The sequence below is a fragment of the Notothenia rossii genome (assembly GCF_949606895.1).
Source record: "Notothenia rossii genome assembly, chromosome: 2".
Taxonomy (NCBI): Eukaryota; Metazoa; Chordata; class Actinopteri; order Perciformes; family Nototheniidae; genus Notothenia; species Notothenia rossii.
In genome coordinates this window covers 2,152,326-2,168,925 of record NC_136904.1, presented here as the reverse complement: position 1 = coordinate 2,168,925, position 16,600 = coordinate 2,152,326, and the positions used below count along the sequence as shown (strand labels likewise).

Genomic DNA, 16,600 nt, shown 5'->3' with positions numbered 1-16,600 from the left:
CTAAAATGTTAGCATTACAAATCATTACAAATCATCCCTGATAAATATGTCATGCGGGGTTCCTCAAGGCTCCATCTTAGGACCTTTGCTTTTTTTTTTTTTTTTAACAGACATTGCTCCAGATAACAAACCGTACATCAAAACATGTAACAACAAACAACTAAACAAAACGTAACGGGGGAGGGGGGGGAAGACCTTTGTAACAATTTAAAACTATTTACAAGTTTTGAAACATGTTGGGTGGAGAAAACACTACTTGGATCCATGAGATCATGAACACATGTTTTGTCTTCAACCCTTTATTGAACTTAATTACAATGAATACATCGATCATAAGCAGCTATTAGATGCTGCTCCAAACAAAGCGTTATCAAGGTGAATATAAGTCACGTTGGTTTGAACACAACTAGCTCAACGCCAAGGAGATCATTTCACCATTTTTAGGAAGAGATCCAACATTTCTGCCAGCGAAGGAAAGGCAAGTTTAACTTTACATCACATTTCAACAACAAAGCAATTCATAGTACTTTATACACATATTAAAATATGCAATTACTGGGAGAGCGTTTCAGACGGTTAGGTTGACCTATGAGCGGTCGCCCAATAGTAAGGAGGCAGAGGCAGAACATCCAGACAATCGTCAGCGTGGGCATTTATTTATACAATTCACTATATTTACAACTATTTAAAAGGGAATGGCAAACAGCCAGGCCTGCTGAGCTCTGCAATTCTGGACAATTCAACTCTGCAACACCACCGACTGTAACCAACCTGCACCAACCCAACAATGGCACCAAGAGCTTTTATAGCCCCACTATTTAGGAGGTACCATTGATAGGGTGCTAAAGTCAGACGTGTGCTTACAGTTAAGTTGAAGACAAGTTAAACAATAACAAACATATAATAATCCATATATAATGCATGTATGAAAGAAAAACTAGCATCTCCCAGCAGATATAAATCCCCCCCTACATCATCCTGCTCATTAAACCCCACCCGGAACCTTAAAAGAGGTTGTTGTTCGACGGGGACTCTTTTAGTGGCGGACCATTGGACCGTAGACAGGAGAGCAGATGTGAGTGTTTTCATACCTCACCCGATATATGTGTACTTAAATTAAAATGTTAACAAACTGCATTTGTTACAAGACACTATGTTTTTAATATAACTTATTGTATTATTGCCTATATATATTTTCCTGAGACCCAGGAATGCATAATGTTCATATGTGTTGCAAATAATGTGCTTCACCAATGAGGAAGCATATCAAGCGTAACGGAGTCTGAGATCTGTGTCACCTGAGATCCTCTCCGTTACACAGACATATGGAGCAGAATAACTAAATGCCTTTTCTCAATTACGCTCAATCATTGAGCCACGTGTTAACCAAGGTGAAGCCTTCTGGATCTACAACATTCAAACCACTGGACAGGAAGTGGTCTCCTCCTACAGAGAACACAGAGACACTGAGGAGTCATGTGACCAGAGCCCAAACCCAGCATAGAGAGGTTCAGTGAATGTGGTTCTGAAGGTGTGGAGGTGGATCAGCGTGTCAGAGGAGACTCTGTAGAAGGAGAGAGAGCCAGCAGGACGATTCAGATACACTGCTACTCTACCAGAGGAGGAGGAGGAGGAGGAGGAGGAGGAGGAGGAGGAGGAGGAGGAGATGTGTGTTACTGTCTTATTGTGCCTCACAGAGTAACCTTCACCAGAGCATCTCAGACTCCAGGACTGATCATTCCCTCCAAACTGAGAGTCCCTCCAGCCTCCTCTCCTCCTGATTCCTCTGTAAGTCACTGATATATAAACCACTCCTCTCCACTCGACCTCCCAGTAACAGTGACCAGTCAGAGCCTCTCTACACATCAGCTGAGGACAGGGGTCGAACCTCTCTGGATGATCAGGATATGGCTGCTCCTCCATCACACGTGTCACCTCCCTGTTGTTGTCAGACAGGTTGAGGTTTCTGTGTGCTGTGTTTGGGTCCAGTGTGAGTTCACAGGAATCTGATGAGAGACACACAGCAGCAGTTTATCATCAGACAATATGAAAGCTTTATTCTGTGTTTGTGTACTGATGTTGTTTACTTCTTTGTCATCATAAGTCAACATGAATCCACACTTACACTTCCTCAGACCTGGTTTTAACCACCTCTCTCCACCATGGTCCACTCTGGAGAAAGAAACAGTCAGGATGAGTTTCTAATGCATTATAAATCTTATAGGTGTGAGAACAGGTGTTCTCGTGTGTTGCACTAAAGTTCAGATATTTCCCTAAACATCAGAGGTTTGATCCTGCTGGTGGTTCTGGAATAAAAATCAAATGATCACTATTAATGTCCGAAACAGAATGACCGAAGTAGAGAACCAACACATCCCTGATAAATAATGAGAATGATTTTACTTCCTCAATGTTAATGTTACTTATAAATGTTTCCATTCAATAAGATTTGAAGGGATCCGTGTGTTTCCTTTCTCAGGCTTTAAAACTTCACTGAACAGAATTAAGAGAAACAAGAAGTTCTTCATGCTGACGGTCTGTCCGTACCTGAGAGTCTCCAGTCTGCAGTCTGGATCCTCCTGTAGAACAGACAGCAGATTCTCTCCTGAGTCTCCTGGATGATTGTAGCTCAGGTCCAGCTCTCTCAGATGGGAGGGGTTGGAGACCAGAGCTGAAGTCAGAGAAACAAACCCTTTCTTTGTGACCAGACAGCCTGAGAGACTGAACACACACACACACACACACACACACACACACACACACACACACACACACACACACACACACACACACACACACACACACACACACACACACACACACACACACACACACACACACACACACACACACACACACACACACACACACACACACACACACACACACAAAGTGTTACCAATCCAGTCCAACACACACTAATTCAATAAGCTCTTCAGAGTGATATGGGATACATCGTTTGAAATAAAAAACAAGATATATAGTCCCATGGGGGCGTCATCATTTGAACAAATAAGAACAGCATTAATAATTACTGTGTAAAAAATGAATAATCTTCTCATCTAACCTGGAAGTCTCGATTAGTGAAAACACCAGAACCCTTGAATATTGGTCCCCTTAGTCCAAAGAGTCTCTTTACTGTAATAACTCATTTTTATAATTAAATATATGAAGCTAATTAATTCTTACGGGGTGAACTTAAAATAAACTGCAGAATCCTGACCTGAGATTCTTCAGTTCACAGTGTGGACTCTGCAGTCCAGCAGCCAGGTTCTTCACTCCTGAATCCTGCAGGTCGTTGTTACTCAGGTCCAGATCTCTCAGACTAGAGGACTGGGAGCTGAGGACTGAGGACAGAGCTGCACAGCTTCTCTCTGACAGCTTACAGCCACACAGCCTGAAAGAGGATTTTCATCAGACCAAAAAACAAGTAATACATGAAAGAGAGAGCTCAGAGGACCCTGACTTTAAACCATGTTACACCTACCTAATAGTTTCCAGTTCACAGTGTGGACTCTCCAGTCCAGCACACAGGTTCTTCACTCCTGGATCCTGCAGGTCGTTGTTACTCAGGTCCAGATCTCTCAGACTAGAGGACTGGGAGCTGAGGACTGAGGACAGAGCTGCACAGCTTCTCTCTGACAGGTTACAGCCGCTCAGCCTGAAGGATTTAAATAAATAAAATAAATTACTATTTCTCTTCCATTACATATATACACATTTGATGATGTTTGTATTCCATTCATCTTTCCACCTACTTGGCTTTCCTGGAGGCTTTGACCACTGGCAGCAGCCTCAGAAGAGCCTCCTCTGAAGCAGAGTATCTCTTCAGGTCAAACACGTCCAGATCTTCTCCTGATGACAGTAAGATGAAGACCAGAGCTGACCACTGAGCAGGAGACAGATTATCTGTGGAGAGACTTCCTGAACTCAGGGACTGTTGGATCTGCTCCACTAGAGAACCATCATTCAGTTCATTCAGACAGTGGAACAGGTTGATGCTTCTCTCTGGAGACAGATCCTCATCCATCTTCTTCTTGATGTACTGGACTGTTTTCTTGTTGGTCTTTGAGCTACTTCCTGTCTGTGTCAGCAGGCCTCGTAGGAGTATCTGATTGGTCTGCAGTGAAAGACCCAGGAGGAAGCGGAGGAACAAGTCCAGGTGTCCGTTTGGACTCATTAAGGCCTGGTCCACAGCACTCTGGTAGAGATCTGTTAGTTCAGGTTTGGGTCTGAAGACTTTAGGCCGCCTGGAGGTTGTTGGTTCTTCTGACAGCAGGTTGACTCCAGAGGTGATGAAGATCAGATGGACATGAAGAGCAGCCAGAAACTCCTGAACGCTCAGATGGACGAAGCAGAACACCTGGTCCTGGTACAGTCCTCTCTCCTCTCTAAAGACCTGTGTGAACACTCCTGAGTACACTGAGGCTGCTCTGATATCGATGCCACACTCTGTCAGGTCGGACTCATAGAAGATCAGGTTGCCTTTCTGCAGCTGCTCAAAAGCCAGTTTCCCCAGAGACTCCATCATCTTCCTGCTCTCTGGACTCCAGTGTGGATCTGTCTCAGCTCCTCCATCAAACTTGATGTTCTTCACTTTGGACTGAAACACCAGGAAGTGGATGTACATCTCAGTCAGGGTCTTGGGCAGCTCTCCTCCCTCTCTGGTTTTCAACACCTCCTCCAGAACTGAAGCAGAGATCCAGCAGAAGACTGGGATGTGGCACATGATGTGGAGGCTTCGTGAGGTCTTGATGTGGGAGATGATGGTGCCGGCCTGCTCCTGATCTCTGAACCTCTTCCTGAAGTACTCCTCCTTCTGTGGGTCAGTGAACCCTCGGACCTCTGTCGCCATGTCCACACACTCAGGAGGGATCTGATTGGCTGCTGCAGGTCGTGTGGTTATCCAGAGGCGAGCAGAGGGAAGCAGCTTCCCCCTGATGAGGTTTGTCAGCAGCACATCCACTGAGGTGGACTCTGTGACATCAGTCAGGATCTCAGTGTTGAGGAAGTCCAGAGGAAGTCGACTCTCATCCAGACCGTCAAAGATGAACACAACCGAGAACAGATCAAACCTGCAGATTCCTGCGTCTCTGGTTTCAGAGAAGAAGTGATGAACAAGTTCCACCAAGCTGTACTTGTTCTCTCTCACCACATTCAGCTCTCTGAAGGTGAATGGAAATATGAACTGGATGTCCTGGTTGGCTTTGCCTTCAGCCCAGTCCAGAGTGAACTTCTGTGTTAAGACTGTTTTCCCAATGCCAGCCACGCCCTTTGTCAGCACTGCTCTGATTGGTGCATCTCTTCCAGGTGAGGCTTTAAAGAGGTCTTCTTGTCTGATGGTTGTTTCTGGTCTGTCTGGTTTCCTGGATGCTGTTTCAATCTGTCTGACCTCATGTTCATCATTGACCTCTGCAGACCCCCCCTCTGTGATGTAGAGCTCTGTGTAGATCTGGTTCAGAAGGGTTGGGTTTCCTGCTTTAGCAATGCCCTCAAACACACACTGGAACCTCTCCTTCAGGGTGGATTTGAGTTTACGTCTGCAGACTGCAGCAGCAGTTCCTGAGTGGACAAACAAGAAATGTAATTAAAAAGTAAGTAAGACGGTACAGTAAGTAACTTTCTTCAGCACATAAAGTGACTACCGACGGAGTATCTTAAAGATCTCCTATCGTGCTATTTTAGGCATATATTATGGGTCTCAGATGTATACACATATACAAAAAAACATGTCTACAAAGTATTTTGTTCAAAATACCTAACAGATCATGCATTTTAGACATCCCTCACATCCCTCTATTTAAGCCCTGTAAAGGCCCGGACACACCAGGCCGAAATCGGCCATTTTCGTTAGACGGACGACGAAGCGTGGCCTGTCGCCCAAACTCAATTTGGAGTGTCCCGCACCATCGGCTGTGACACGCCTTATTTGGCCTTTCATGGCTGACGTCGGCCACAGGCAGTCGGACAAAGAAATCACTCTGATTGGCTGTTCAGCTAGCGAATCAGTGCATGAGAAGTGAAACGGTTGCTTGAGAATGTCTTCCACAAGCAACACTCCAATGGCTGATAGCTCCAGTACCGCACGAGGCATGTTTTCGATGGACGAGAGTGAAAACGGAACGCACACGCTATTTGTTGTTTGTTTAGATCACGTAGTCTGTTCTTCTTCTCTGTCTCCCGGTTGTTGCCTCTTTTGAATGACGAATACACACTACCGCCGCCTGCTGGTAAGGAGAGTTATTGCCACTCACGCATGCGCAGTTCGTACGTGCTCGGTTGAAGTCTTTGCGGTGTGTTCCAGTGCGACACATGGCCAAGACGCAGGAGAACACGCCGACGCAACAGTCGGCGTCGGCGAGTTCTCTGGCGACTGCTTGGTGTGTCAGGGCCTTTAGACAATGGCTGATTATCTGATGTAGCTGCTGGCCCCGCCCCCTTTGGAGCAGAGCTGCAGAGATAAAGGCTGATAACTCAGCAGATTCTCAGCTAAATCCTGCCGTGAAGAAATGCCATATCATATTCCAAACCACATCAAGGATCATCTCTGAAACATGATGGAGCTCAAAATCTTTTTCTCTCTCAGGTTTACCACAAGGTGACTTCCTGTTTTTTATTTCCTGCTTTTTTACACATACTCTCTCCAGTACTGTGTTAGCTCTGAGTGTTAGCGATGCTAATGTAAACAAAGACCTAGGTCCTTGTAATAGAGTGTTGCAGTGATGATGTATTTTTGTAACCTGACCCTGAATAAGCTGCTGGTTCCCTTGACAAAAAGCAATGGGATTTCTCCACCGGATTTTGGAATATTGTAAACAATAACCTGTTTGATTGTTTTGTTCAGCTGGATAATCTCCACATGTCTACCCTACTTTTATAATTTCGAATCATAAATCTAATGTCCAGAAGCTAAATGCTAACGTTATGCTATAAAGGAACTACAGCCGAGTCCAGCAGCACGACCTCAACGTCACGCCAACTTCAGATCCATATTCAAACACACAGATTCTAGATGGAACGAGTTGAAGCGTTTGTTTGAACAGTCTGCAGGAGGCAGGGACTTGCTTTCAAGCAGAACAGAAACTAACTTAGAGGAGTGTTTACGTGTTCTGCGTAATGACGTACAACGACCTCCACGACTTCTAGTCCTATTCAGCCACTCGGTAACAACCATCGTTTTTCAGACACGTCAACTCTTCAGAAATCACCAGTGGGGTCACTGCTGATGGATTTAATGTCGTAGAACAAAACGTGACCCGTCTCTTCAGTGTGTCTCAACCACAGACCTTAGTTCCAGATATTTTCCAAAAACATGTTAAAAAGTCAAACGATGACAGCTCCACCCGCACATGTACCGAATCAGACATTACGAAGGCATTGTGCTCTGGAGCTGGCAGAGTGAAGTCTTTCTGATGTCTGGTCCGTATGATTGGAACATTTGTGTCGTGGCTTCCTTCCTTGTTTTTCCATCAAGCCACTAGACGCCTTAAACAGACAGTTCTAACTCGTTTCTTTCCTTAAGTTACTCACAGTTTAAAGTGCTGCTTGGCCTCCGATGGTTTAGAAGATGTTGCGATGTGTTTGCTCAAAATAAAATAACAAACTTTTGCACATGCAACAAAGAAAAATAGGCCTTTACAATATTCCAAAGAAATAGGCAAAACTCAAATAAAACAAACAACTTAGGTATTCTTTCTTTCGTGATAATGCTTATAACTTCACAACTTAAAGGGTACTTGTACGGTTTGTATGTACGGTACGAGTACGAGTGTTACGGTTAAAAACTGTTCCTCGACGGCGTCTCTCAACAGGTTGCCCATCACTGTGGCATTAGCACAGGCGCCGTGGGAATTGTAGTCCTTTATAGTGTGTTGACCAGTGCTTGAATTGGGACGGTACTCACCGGTACGCAGTACCGGCACTTCTGATTTTTACCCATGTGGTACCGGCACTTCTTACTGAGTACCGGCACCTTGCCGGTACTCAGCCGCCGGCAATATACGTATATATTGTAAACGCAACTCAGCGCAAATGTGGGTCTGACTCTGCCTCACAGAGGGTGACTGGCTGTCTACATGACGTGGCCTGCCGACATTGCCACTTTCATACAGATCATACTAATGCCCTCCATTGGTCTCTGTGTGTCATTCAAGCTCGGGAGGGTGTGTGTTGGTGTATGTGTGGCGCGAGCGAGCGAGAAAGCGTGCGCACTGGTTACGTGTATTGTTGTTAGCATCTGGTGCTAGCTAGCTGCGCTAACGGATATAAGGAGCTGTTTCAACAACAAGGTGAAGGGAGAGTCCTTTGCTGTCAGACTGAGAGGCTGATAACTACAGCTCTGGTGAGGTAAATTACTCTCTGAGTCTTTAGATAGTTAACTTAGTTTAAGTTATCTCAGTGGGTCTCAAACGGTTCGTTCACCATTTATGTAAACACATATTTCCATTTGAGGGGGTAGTGATTAGTAAAATATGCATGAATAATACAAACAAAATGTTAACTAGGTGAAAAAAGGTAAGATAAACTTGTTGAGAGCTAAAACTAGTCTTTGCTGTTGCCTCAAAGAGGGGCAGGGGGGAGAGGAGGGAGACAGGAGAGGCCGATTCAGGAGCCCAGACACACTCACAACTATAAATGAACCAAAAACAACTAAATAAACAAGTTTCAATGTTTTTTCATATTGGATATTGTATGTTATTGGTTATGGCCATGTACTTATGATTTTATGATTATTTAAATGTATACATTTTTGTTTCATATGGGTGTAGTCTCTTTATTTCCCCCTCAAAATGCACCAGATTGATGCATTTAAGTCCAAATAGTAATCCATCTCCATATGTTTCTTTTTGGGTAGTAGATTTAAACTAGAGGGCTATCACTTTGTGCAGCAACGCTATTGACAAATAAATCCAGCAAAATGGCACAAAAAACTGGTAGTGGCCTCAGGGACGAGGAGTCATTTAACCAGCCAGTAGGAGTCAAGCTTTACTTTCTTTTATATCCATAAAGAAAAAGTAAATCTGTTTACAGTTGTTTCATTATGGATGTTGAGAGGTATCCATATATCTCTTCATTTTGCTCTCAAAGTGCACCAGATTGATGCATCTACCTTCAATATTTAAAAAAATGTTCCCGGGGGAGCATGCCCCCGGACCCCCCTAGACTAGAGGGTGTCAGGTCCACTCCCCACTTATAAAAATAGCACTTTACCACTGCACCCCCTCTAATCTCAGATGCACCCTGAGTCATTTTGTTTAAGTACAGTGAGCCTTTCTAAAATATACAGTAAAGAGACAAACCCACCAGCATTATAGGATATACTATGACTTTGTGCCAATACTTGTTGCTGATTTAGAGTACTGGCACCTTTTTTATTCCAATTCAAGCACTGGTTTAGACTACAGACGTCACAATTAGGTGGCCTTTCTTATCAAATCAAAATACTGGCTCCAGCAATTTGCTTTCTCAACATACATATACAGCTCTGTCCGCTATCTCAAACTCCTGTGTAACTTCAGGAAACCGGCGCAGGACTTGGCAAAATGCCTTTCCTCTGTTTACACCACACTGAAAGATTGGGTGCAGAATGTACTCATGGATTAGCTGTGCAGCTGTAGCGAGGTACTGATGGTTCTCACTGATGTCCAGTGCTCTCCAGTCTAGCTTGTGCAGATTTCTGTTTTTCCTGTGCCTTTTAACTGCCATGCAAATTGCATGGCAGTTAAAAGTTAAGAATGGAAAATTACCAATCTGGTTCCACTACATGTTTGTAAAGCTTGGTTGGATGCTACACAATCAGATGCTGTTGGTACCTGTACATGTGGATAGATATGTAAATTGTAATCCCTGTAAATGTTGCTGTATGATGTCCTTTTGTTGTTCTGTTGTTTATGTTTTTATGTCTTCATGTGGAACCTACTGCTGCAGGTCTCCCTTGAATAAGAGATCATTGATCTCAATGGGATTTCACCTGGATAAATAAAGGTTTTGAAATGAATTGAATTGAATGGTACAATCAGTGTCAACAAAATACATAAAGTTTGGTGAAGTGACTAATTTGCGCTACTTTTTTAGCCTGTTAAGGTTTCCAGATTAATCGGGAACATTAACGTTCACAAGTTTCATATCATCATAGTTAACTGTTCAGCTCCGTTTATTAGTAATGTACCCAGAGCAATAATATTAACAGCGCAAAGTTTTGTTGCTTCCTTATTTAATGTTTTAGTACCAGTAGTAACCAGTAAGCGTATGCACTGATTAACAAGACTATGCATTTTAAAGTGAAACTGGAAAGTGAATTATTTTAAATGTATTGAACCCTCTTACTGCTCTGCAGACGGTCAGCCAGCTCCTCCTGCTCCATGCTCCTCAGGAAGTGCAGTGAGATGTTCAGAAATGCCTCTCTGCTGCTCCTCCTCTGCTCTTCATCCTCACCGTCCAACACCTCCTCATCCTCCCTCTGACTCTCTAAGCATTCTGGGTAATCTGAAGTCAGGACTGTCTGGATCTTCTTCAGCTCGCTCTTCACAAAAGTAACGATGTGGTCCTCCAGCAGCTGGAACAGAATGAAATGTAAACTTGAACTGGAAGTCATCAGATCGAGAACCTGCCTTACATTTATACGTTTACAGCTACACTGACGTTTGTTCCTACCCATAGAAAATATCTTCTCTCGAGTGTTCAGCAATTGAATGTTTACATTGTCTTCACAGGAACTAAAAATACAATGCCTGGTAATGTAATAATATAATCCAGCATGAACACACACATACTCAGATGCTGATGTGTGTGGCTCATTCTCACGAAGCAATCAAGTGTGGTGACACAAATCATAATAAAGACGTGATCTTTAATGATTGTTGAATGAACTGTTATTTTTCAACACGGCACGACTGTATTTGCACCATTTTCGTAAAATTAAAGTGTGTGTGTGTGTGTGTGCGTAATAATGTTATAAATGGAAGGGAGCTACCTGCTCCCTCCTCCTGCTAATCTATAACAGCAGCCAGCTCACCTGTGGCAAACCCTCTCCCCCGTGAACAAAGAAGCTGAACTCATGTAACTCTTGAGAACCAATTGTTTGTCTGAGTAAATAATCTGTACGTTTTCCTTTGTATTGTATTTTCATAGCAGTTTGAGTAGTTTATCTTCCTATTTTCTGTACCGTTGTTACGTGCTCCCCTCCTTGTCGTCTTTCTGTCTCCCTGGCTCAGCCTCTGCAGGTGTTCCAAATTCCACTCAGCCGTGTAGGAGAAGCTGGAGGAGAAGGATGTCTCGCCTATCCTAACGCCGGGAGACACTCTCCTTAGAATACCCCTTTGCCCTTTTGAGCTGTAGACCATATCTTTGCTGATGTGTTTATGTTTAGCCTGACCTGGTAGTCCAGTTGTTGCAGCTTCATTTTGTTTCCAATAGGGGTTATAATTTATTTCTGGTTAGGGGGGGGGGGGGAGCTCTGGGTCCTACGGCCCGTGGTGTGGCTGGCTCGGGTTCCCTCCTTCTGTTTGTTCCTTTTGGCCGTCCTCCAGACCTCTTTTTGTTTCCCTTTTCCCTTGTGTGAGCAAACGGCTGATGATCAATAAATGCTCGTTACCAAGTACCGGTTATTGCGTGTATTCTTTCATGTTGCGGGTCTCAGCACGAGCCACTACCGCGGAGTAGAGGTTGGGGCCGTAACAACCGTTTTAACTGCATTTGGTTACTTTATTTCTACATTACATATTATTATGTAAAAAGATAACTGCTTCGCTGGAATATAATTTGAAGTATGAATATTATGTTTGAACTAACTAAGATGTGTTTTACTTTCCTACCAGATCCACCAGACAACAAAGAAGACAAGAATCAACAAATCAAAATCAAAAGAATGATCTGGAACTCCTGCCTGCATGTGCTCATCTTTAAATCCACTGCATTGACTGTTTAATCCTTGAACCAACCACCCTCACCACCCTCCATATTCTTCACACATCGCACATGGCTGCTGTGCCCTCACAGGACTGCAAGGACTGGCATTGAGAGGTACTTATACATATCAATTAAAATGTCAATTATAAATACAAAACAAGTATATTAAGACCGTATTGATGACAATTCAGTTTTGTTTTGTAGCTGTATCTACTCACCATAAATATGGAGTCCAGGTCAGTTTGATGCTGCTGGGCAGACTGACCACCAGGACCCTCTGATCTCTGCTGATGAGCTCTGTGGAGCGAAGAGGAGGAGTTTAAAACAAATACAGAAACTAAGAGTTACATGTGCTGTGTTAGAAGATCCTGCTTCAAACTGGACATACAGAGAGACATCAATGAAAAGCAGACGGGGGACAGGAAGTAGCTTTGATAAACAAACCGGAGGACTAAAGTGAGTAGGCTGATCCGAACAGGACAGTTTTGAATGTGGTGATTGTGTCAGACTGTCAGAAGTGTAATACATCTTCAGTGTCTGACATCAGTTTGAAGCTCTGCTGTGTTCTCCTGATGGTTCAGTTCTTTGCTTCAAGAACTCCTTTACAATGTGCAGCAAATAAAATGCAGCTGAGAATGATGTAGAAATAATCAAGTTTTAAAAGCGACCAACAAAAAAAACTTGAATTCATACCTTGGTCCATCACTCTGCTCTCCATCTTTAAACATAATAGGGTGAGACACAGACCGGGCACTCTTCATGGACACACAGCTGGGTCCAGGAGAGTCTGGTCCCTCAGGGTGGATCCTGATAGAAACACAATCACTGATGAATGTTCAGAAGATAAAACGTTGTTGATAATTATGTTGAATTTCAAGCGTTTTAATCGAGAAAAAGAAAAATGACTTTTGCTTTAATTCTTACCTTGGACTATCATCATGCTCTCCATCTTTAAACCCAATACGTTGAGGCATAGACCGGTCACTCTTCATGGACACACCACTGGGTTCAGGAGAGTCTGGTCTCTCATGGTGGATCCTGATAGAAACACAATCACTGATGAATGGTACAGTGAAAGGCTGTTTTAAAGGTTGCTCACTTTGAAAACAATAAGTGATAAATGTGCAAGAGATAAAACATTGCTGATTATCATCATGTCAATACTGATAAGATAAATACTAACTTTGGATCAGTGGTTTCCATCTTGCAGGTTGGCAGGCTCAAACGTCCTCTGTAGATTCCTGGAGGATCTGTTGTGGTGTCGTTCCTAAACACAAACACAACAACATGCTCATTACTGCTCCTTCCTCTCTGTCACACACTGGATCTGGGAATGAACAAGAAGGGAGTCTGTGTGAGCTGATACTAAATCAAACACAATGTATTTCTCTCTGGAGATTTACAATGAAGTGTGTTTATCAGCAATATCAAGAATGAGAGAAGTTAAAGGACGAGTGGGTTATCTGCTGTGAAGGTAAGGGTTAGGGTTAGGAAATGACATACTTTTTATTTGTCCTTTTCATAAGTTCTGCCACTGCAGTTACAAAGTGTGTTCTCTTGCATACAATAGGCATTCCATTGGGATATACAACTTCTTCAAAACATTGCACCTTTACCCACTTTTATATCCACTGCAAAGGATTGTGGGTCAGAATAGCCAGAAAAAGCATGCTGGTTTACAAACTACAAAATGCAACCAGCTACAGTTGAACATCCTGGCATTCTGGAGTCCTAGACAGGATGCAGGGACCCCAACACGTGCTGCACAGCCCCCGTACTCACCCAGAAAACAGTATGTTGAACATATAGGTGTTAGATTGTCACAATGTGTTGAAGATCACCCACAATGAACTGACTTGGATAGGAGAGGATTTCAGATCCAAAGTCCAGCTGACATGAGACTCCACTGGAGCGTCTCTGACTGCAGTATCATTGAAGACATAAAGACCCTCTACACACAGTGACTGTGGAGAGACCTCAAAGAATGTTTTACAACCTGCCTGGTGTGTGTACGCTTCAAAGATAAAGAAATAAAAACACCTCAGTCCCGTTGATCCGAGCCGTCAGTCCGGTTCTTACATTTCCTCCCAGCAGTAAGGATGCTTACTCAGATTACAATCTGTCACCTTTACAAGGAAGTCTTTCTTGAAAAACATTCTCCACAATACTTTAGAATAGATATTTAGCAGCAAGAAACATTTAAATGGTGATACAGAGCAAGTGATCCTGGTGATCAAACATCTACAGATTCCTCTGGTAGGTTTCTCACCTGATGAACTGAGTTTTAGGAAACACAAATACTTTGTCAGGTTAGGTTACTTCTTTGTTGGAATTATCCAATTATTCAATATTCTTACCTTCTGAATTCCCTTCAGGTCAATTGAAACACCTTCATGCTTCATGTATCTCTGCTCATCAGTCCTGTCTCTGCCTGCATCTGATCTGAGGACGCCGTCACTCCCTCATAACTTCAGAGCATCAAAACACATGAGTCACAAGAAACCTGTCCAACAAGCACAAGAAAACTGAGATTTGAGATATGGTGTAGTTCTACTAGCCGTCCACTAGATGGTGGTAACTGATCATCTAATTAAATAAAGCTCAGCACTAATTTACAAATGTTCACTCTGACAGTTGATGTGATCTCATTAGCATCCTAGTGTAGCTGTGATGAAGAGTTTTACACAGACTCACAGTATGGACTGATCTCTGTCCTCTCTGCTGACGCCTGAAGACACAGATCTGTTCTTTTATTAGGTTTTTATCCATGTTAAAGTCAAGACAATTGTAACTATGGATTCTACAACAATAACACAATACATATTTATAATCACACTTTTCATTTTAATAAACAAAACTCAAAGTGCCACAGAGTAAAAATCTGAATAAAAACATTAAACATTAAGTAGACAAGGCAACAAGAGGATGGTTAAAGTTCTAGCAAAAGGCTTTGTTACAAACAAAAATGCATATTTTTGTTGTTATTTTGATTGGCCAAGTTGGACATTGCGAGTTTAAGTATTTATTTTTGGACAAATCATTTTTGGATGAAGTTTGAGTGAACATTTTTGATCAAACGCATTGTTCTAAAACGATTTGTGACCTACATCTTCTGATATTCACGCTGAAACATTATCAGTCAAACTGTCAAAAACACGAGACATCAAATGATAATAAACAACAGGACTGATCACCGTGGAATTCCCCTGGAAACCAACATCAGAAACAACAACAGAGCCGACTGAGCCGCCCGCCAGCGTCTTGGCCTAATAGTTGTGTCGCACACACATTGCAGTGAGAACAGCAAGTTATCTACGTTCTGCTCATACCGTCAGATGATAGAACTGGCCCTTTTGAATGGTCACATTAAATACTGGATTCTGATTGGTGGATCTTATCTGTGTTTAGTAGTTAGTTGCTAAGGATGCTCTGATCAAGGGACCCTGTGCTGTCAAATCGATCCGGTCAGTTTAACTTAGTTTAAAGACATTTGAACTGTCAGAAAACACCAGGGAATACTTTGAGAATATGATATTTTAAAGTAAATAAACAGAGAAGAAGAACACTAGAGTTTAAAGGGAATGGGCTCTGGCTGTATTTAGAGACTGGTTGATGGGAAATACAATTTAAACAGACCTGGACAGTTACAGAGAACCTGGATCAGTGCTGCCGTCATTTTAAGTTACGATGCTGCAGTTCAGACGCTGAGAACAGAAGACGGAGCCCTCCACTAACATATCTCACGCTATCACAAACATCCCATCAGAAAACTCAACGCTCCATCAAACAGTTTCAGATACAAAGTCCAGCTAACATCCACTGGAGCGTCTCTGACTGCAGTATCAGTGAAGAGACAAAGGCCCTAAACACGCAGTGAATGTGAAGAGACCACAAAGAGGTTGTACATCATTCCTGGTGTGTTTACTCTTCAAAGATTACAAATAAACAAAAGCACCTCAGTCACGTTGATCCGGGTTTGACACTCTCTCACAGCACTGATGATCTCAGGTTACAATCAAACTGCTGCCAACAACTGGCACCATTACAAGGAAGTCTTTTTTATATCATTCTTTAACTCTGAGGGAAATTCTCCACAATACTTTATGTGTATATAGAATCAGCATCAAGAAACATTAGTCCTGTCCATTTAAACAGAGATACTGAACAATGTGATCAAAGTGATCCTGGTGATCAAACCTCTACAGATTCCTCTGGAAGGATTCTCATCAATGAACTAAGTTTTAGTCAACACATCTCTGTGGTTAGCTCAGGTAACTACTTGGTTGTTTTTATCCCAAAATGTATAAACCCACATTTTAAAAATCATATTCTCACCTGTTGAATTCCCTTCAGGTCAATGTAGACGCCTGCGTGTGTGAAATAAACTCTGCTCATGTCATCCTCATCAGTCCTGTGTCTGCGTACATCTGATCTGAGGACGCTGTCACTCCCTCATAACTTCAGAGTGTAAAAATACACCAGAGTCACGTGGAAACCTGTCCAACAAGAGCAAGAAACCAGTGAGAGGTGATGCAGTTCTACTAACTCTCCACTAGATGGGGCTAACTGACAATCTAATGAAACACAGTCAGCAGTGACATTGAGATGTGATGAAGCAGCCGTGTTGATCAGGTGTATATCTGTCTGATTAGAACATATAGGATTCTTTTAAACACACCTGCTCGCAAATACA

The 16,600-nt window shown here is 42.8% G+C and overlaps 1 protein-coding gene across 1 annotated transcript; it reads right to left on the bottom strand.

Moving 5' to 3' along the window:
* Positions 1-283: 283 nt before the first annotated feature.
* Positions 284-16,321, bottom strand: LOC307025987 (NACHT, LRR and PYD domains-containing protein 3-like). Its single transcript, XM_079661028.1, has 13 exons — positions 16,243-16,321; positions 14,265-14,410; positions 13,091-13,174; positions 12,832-12,945; positions 12,601-12,714; positions 12,126-12,204; positions 10,327-10,555; positions 3,759-5,562; positions 3,488-3,661; positions 3,224-3,397; positions 2,548-2,721; positions 2,126-2,172; positions 284-2,006 (listed from the first exon to the last, which is right to left on the bottom strand). The coding sequence occupies exons 3-13, from the start codon at positions 13,108-13,110 to the stop codon at positions 1,447-1,449; spliced, it is 3,489 nt and encodes a 1,162-aa protein (XP_079517154.1). The 5' UTR covers positions 13,111-13,174; positions 14,265-14,410; positions 16,243-16,321; the 3' UTR covers positions 284-1,446.
* Between the last annotated feature and the right edge of the window lie 279 nt (positions 16,322-16,600).

Coding starts and splice junctions, on each gene's coding strand:
- LOC307025987 (XM_079661028.1), bottom strand. CDS start 13,110: ATGGAAACCACTGATCCAAA. Junction 12,715..12,831: donor GAGCATGATGATAGTCCAAG/GTAAGAATTAAA, acceptor TGTTTCTATCAG/GATCCACCCTGAGGGACCAG. Junction 10,556..12,125: donor ACCTGGACTCCATATTTATG/GTGAGTAGATAC, acceptor ATTCTGTTCCAG/CTGCTGGAGGACCACATCGT.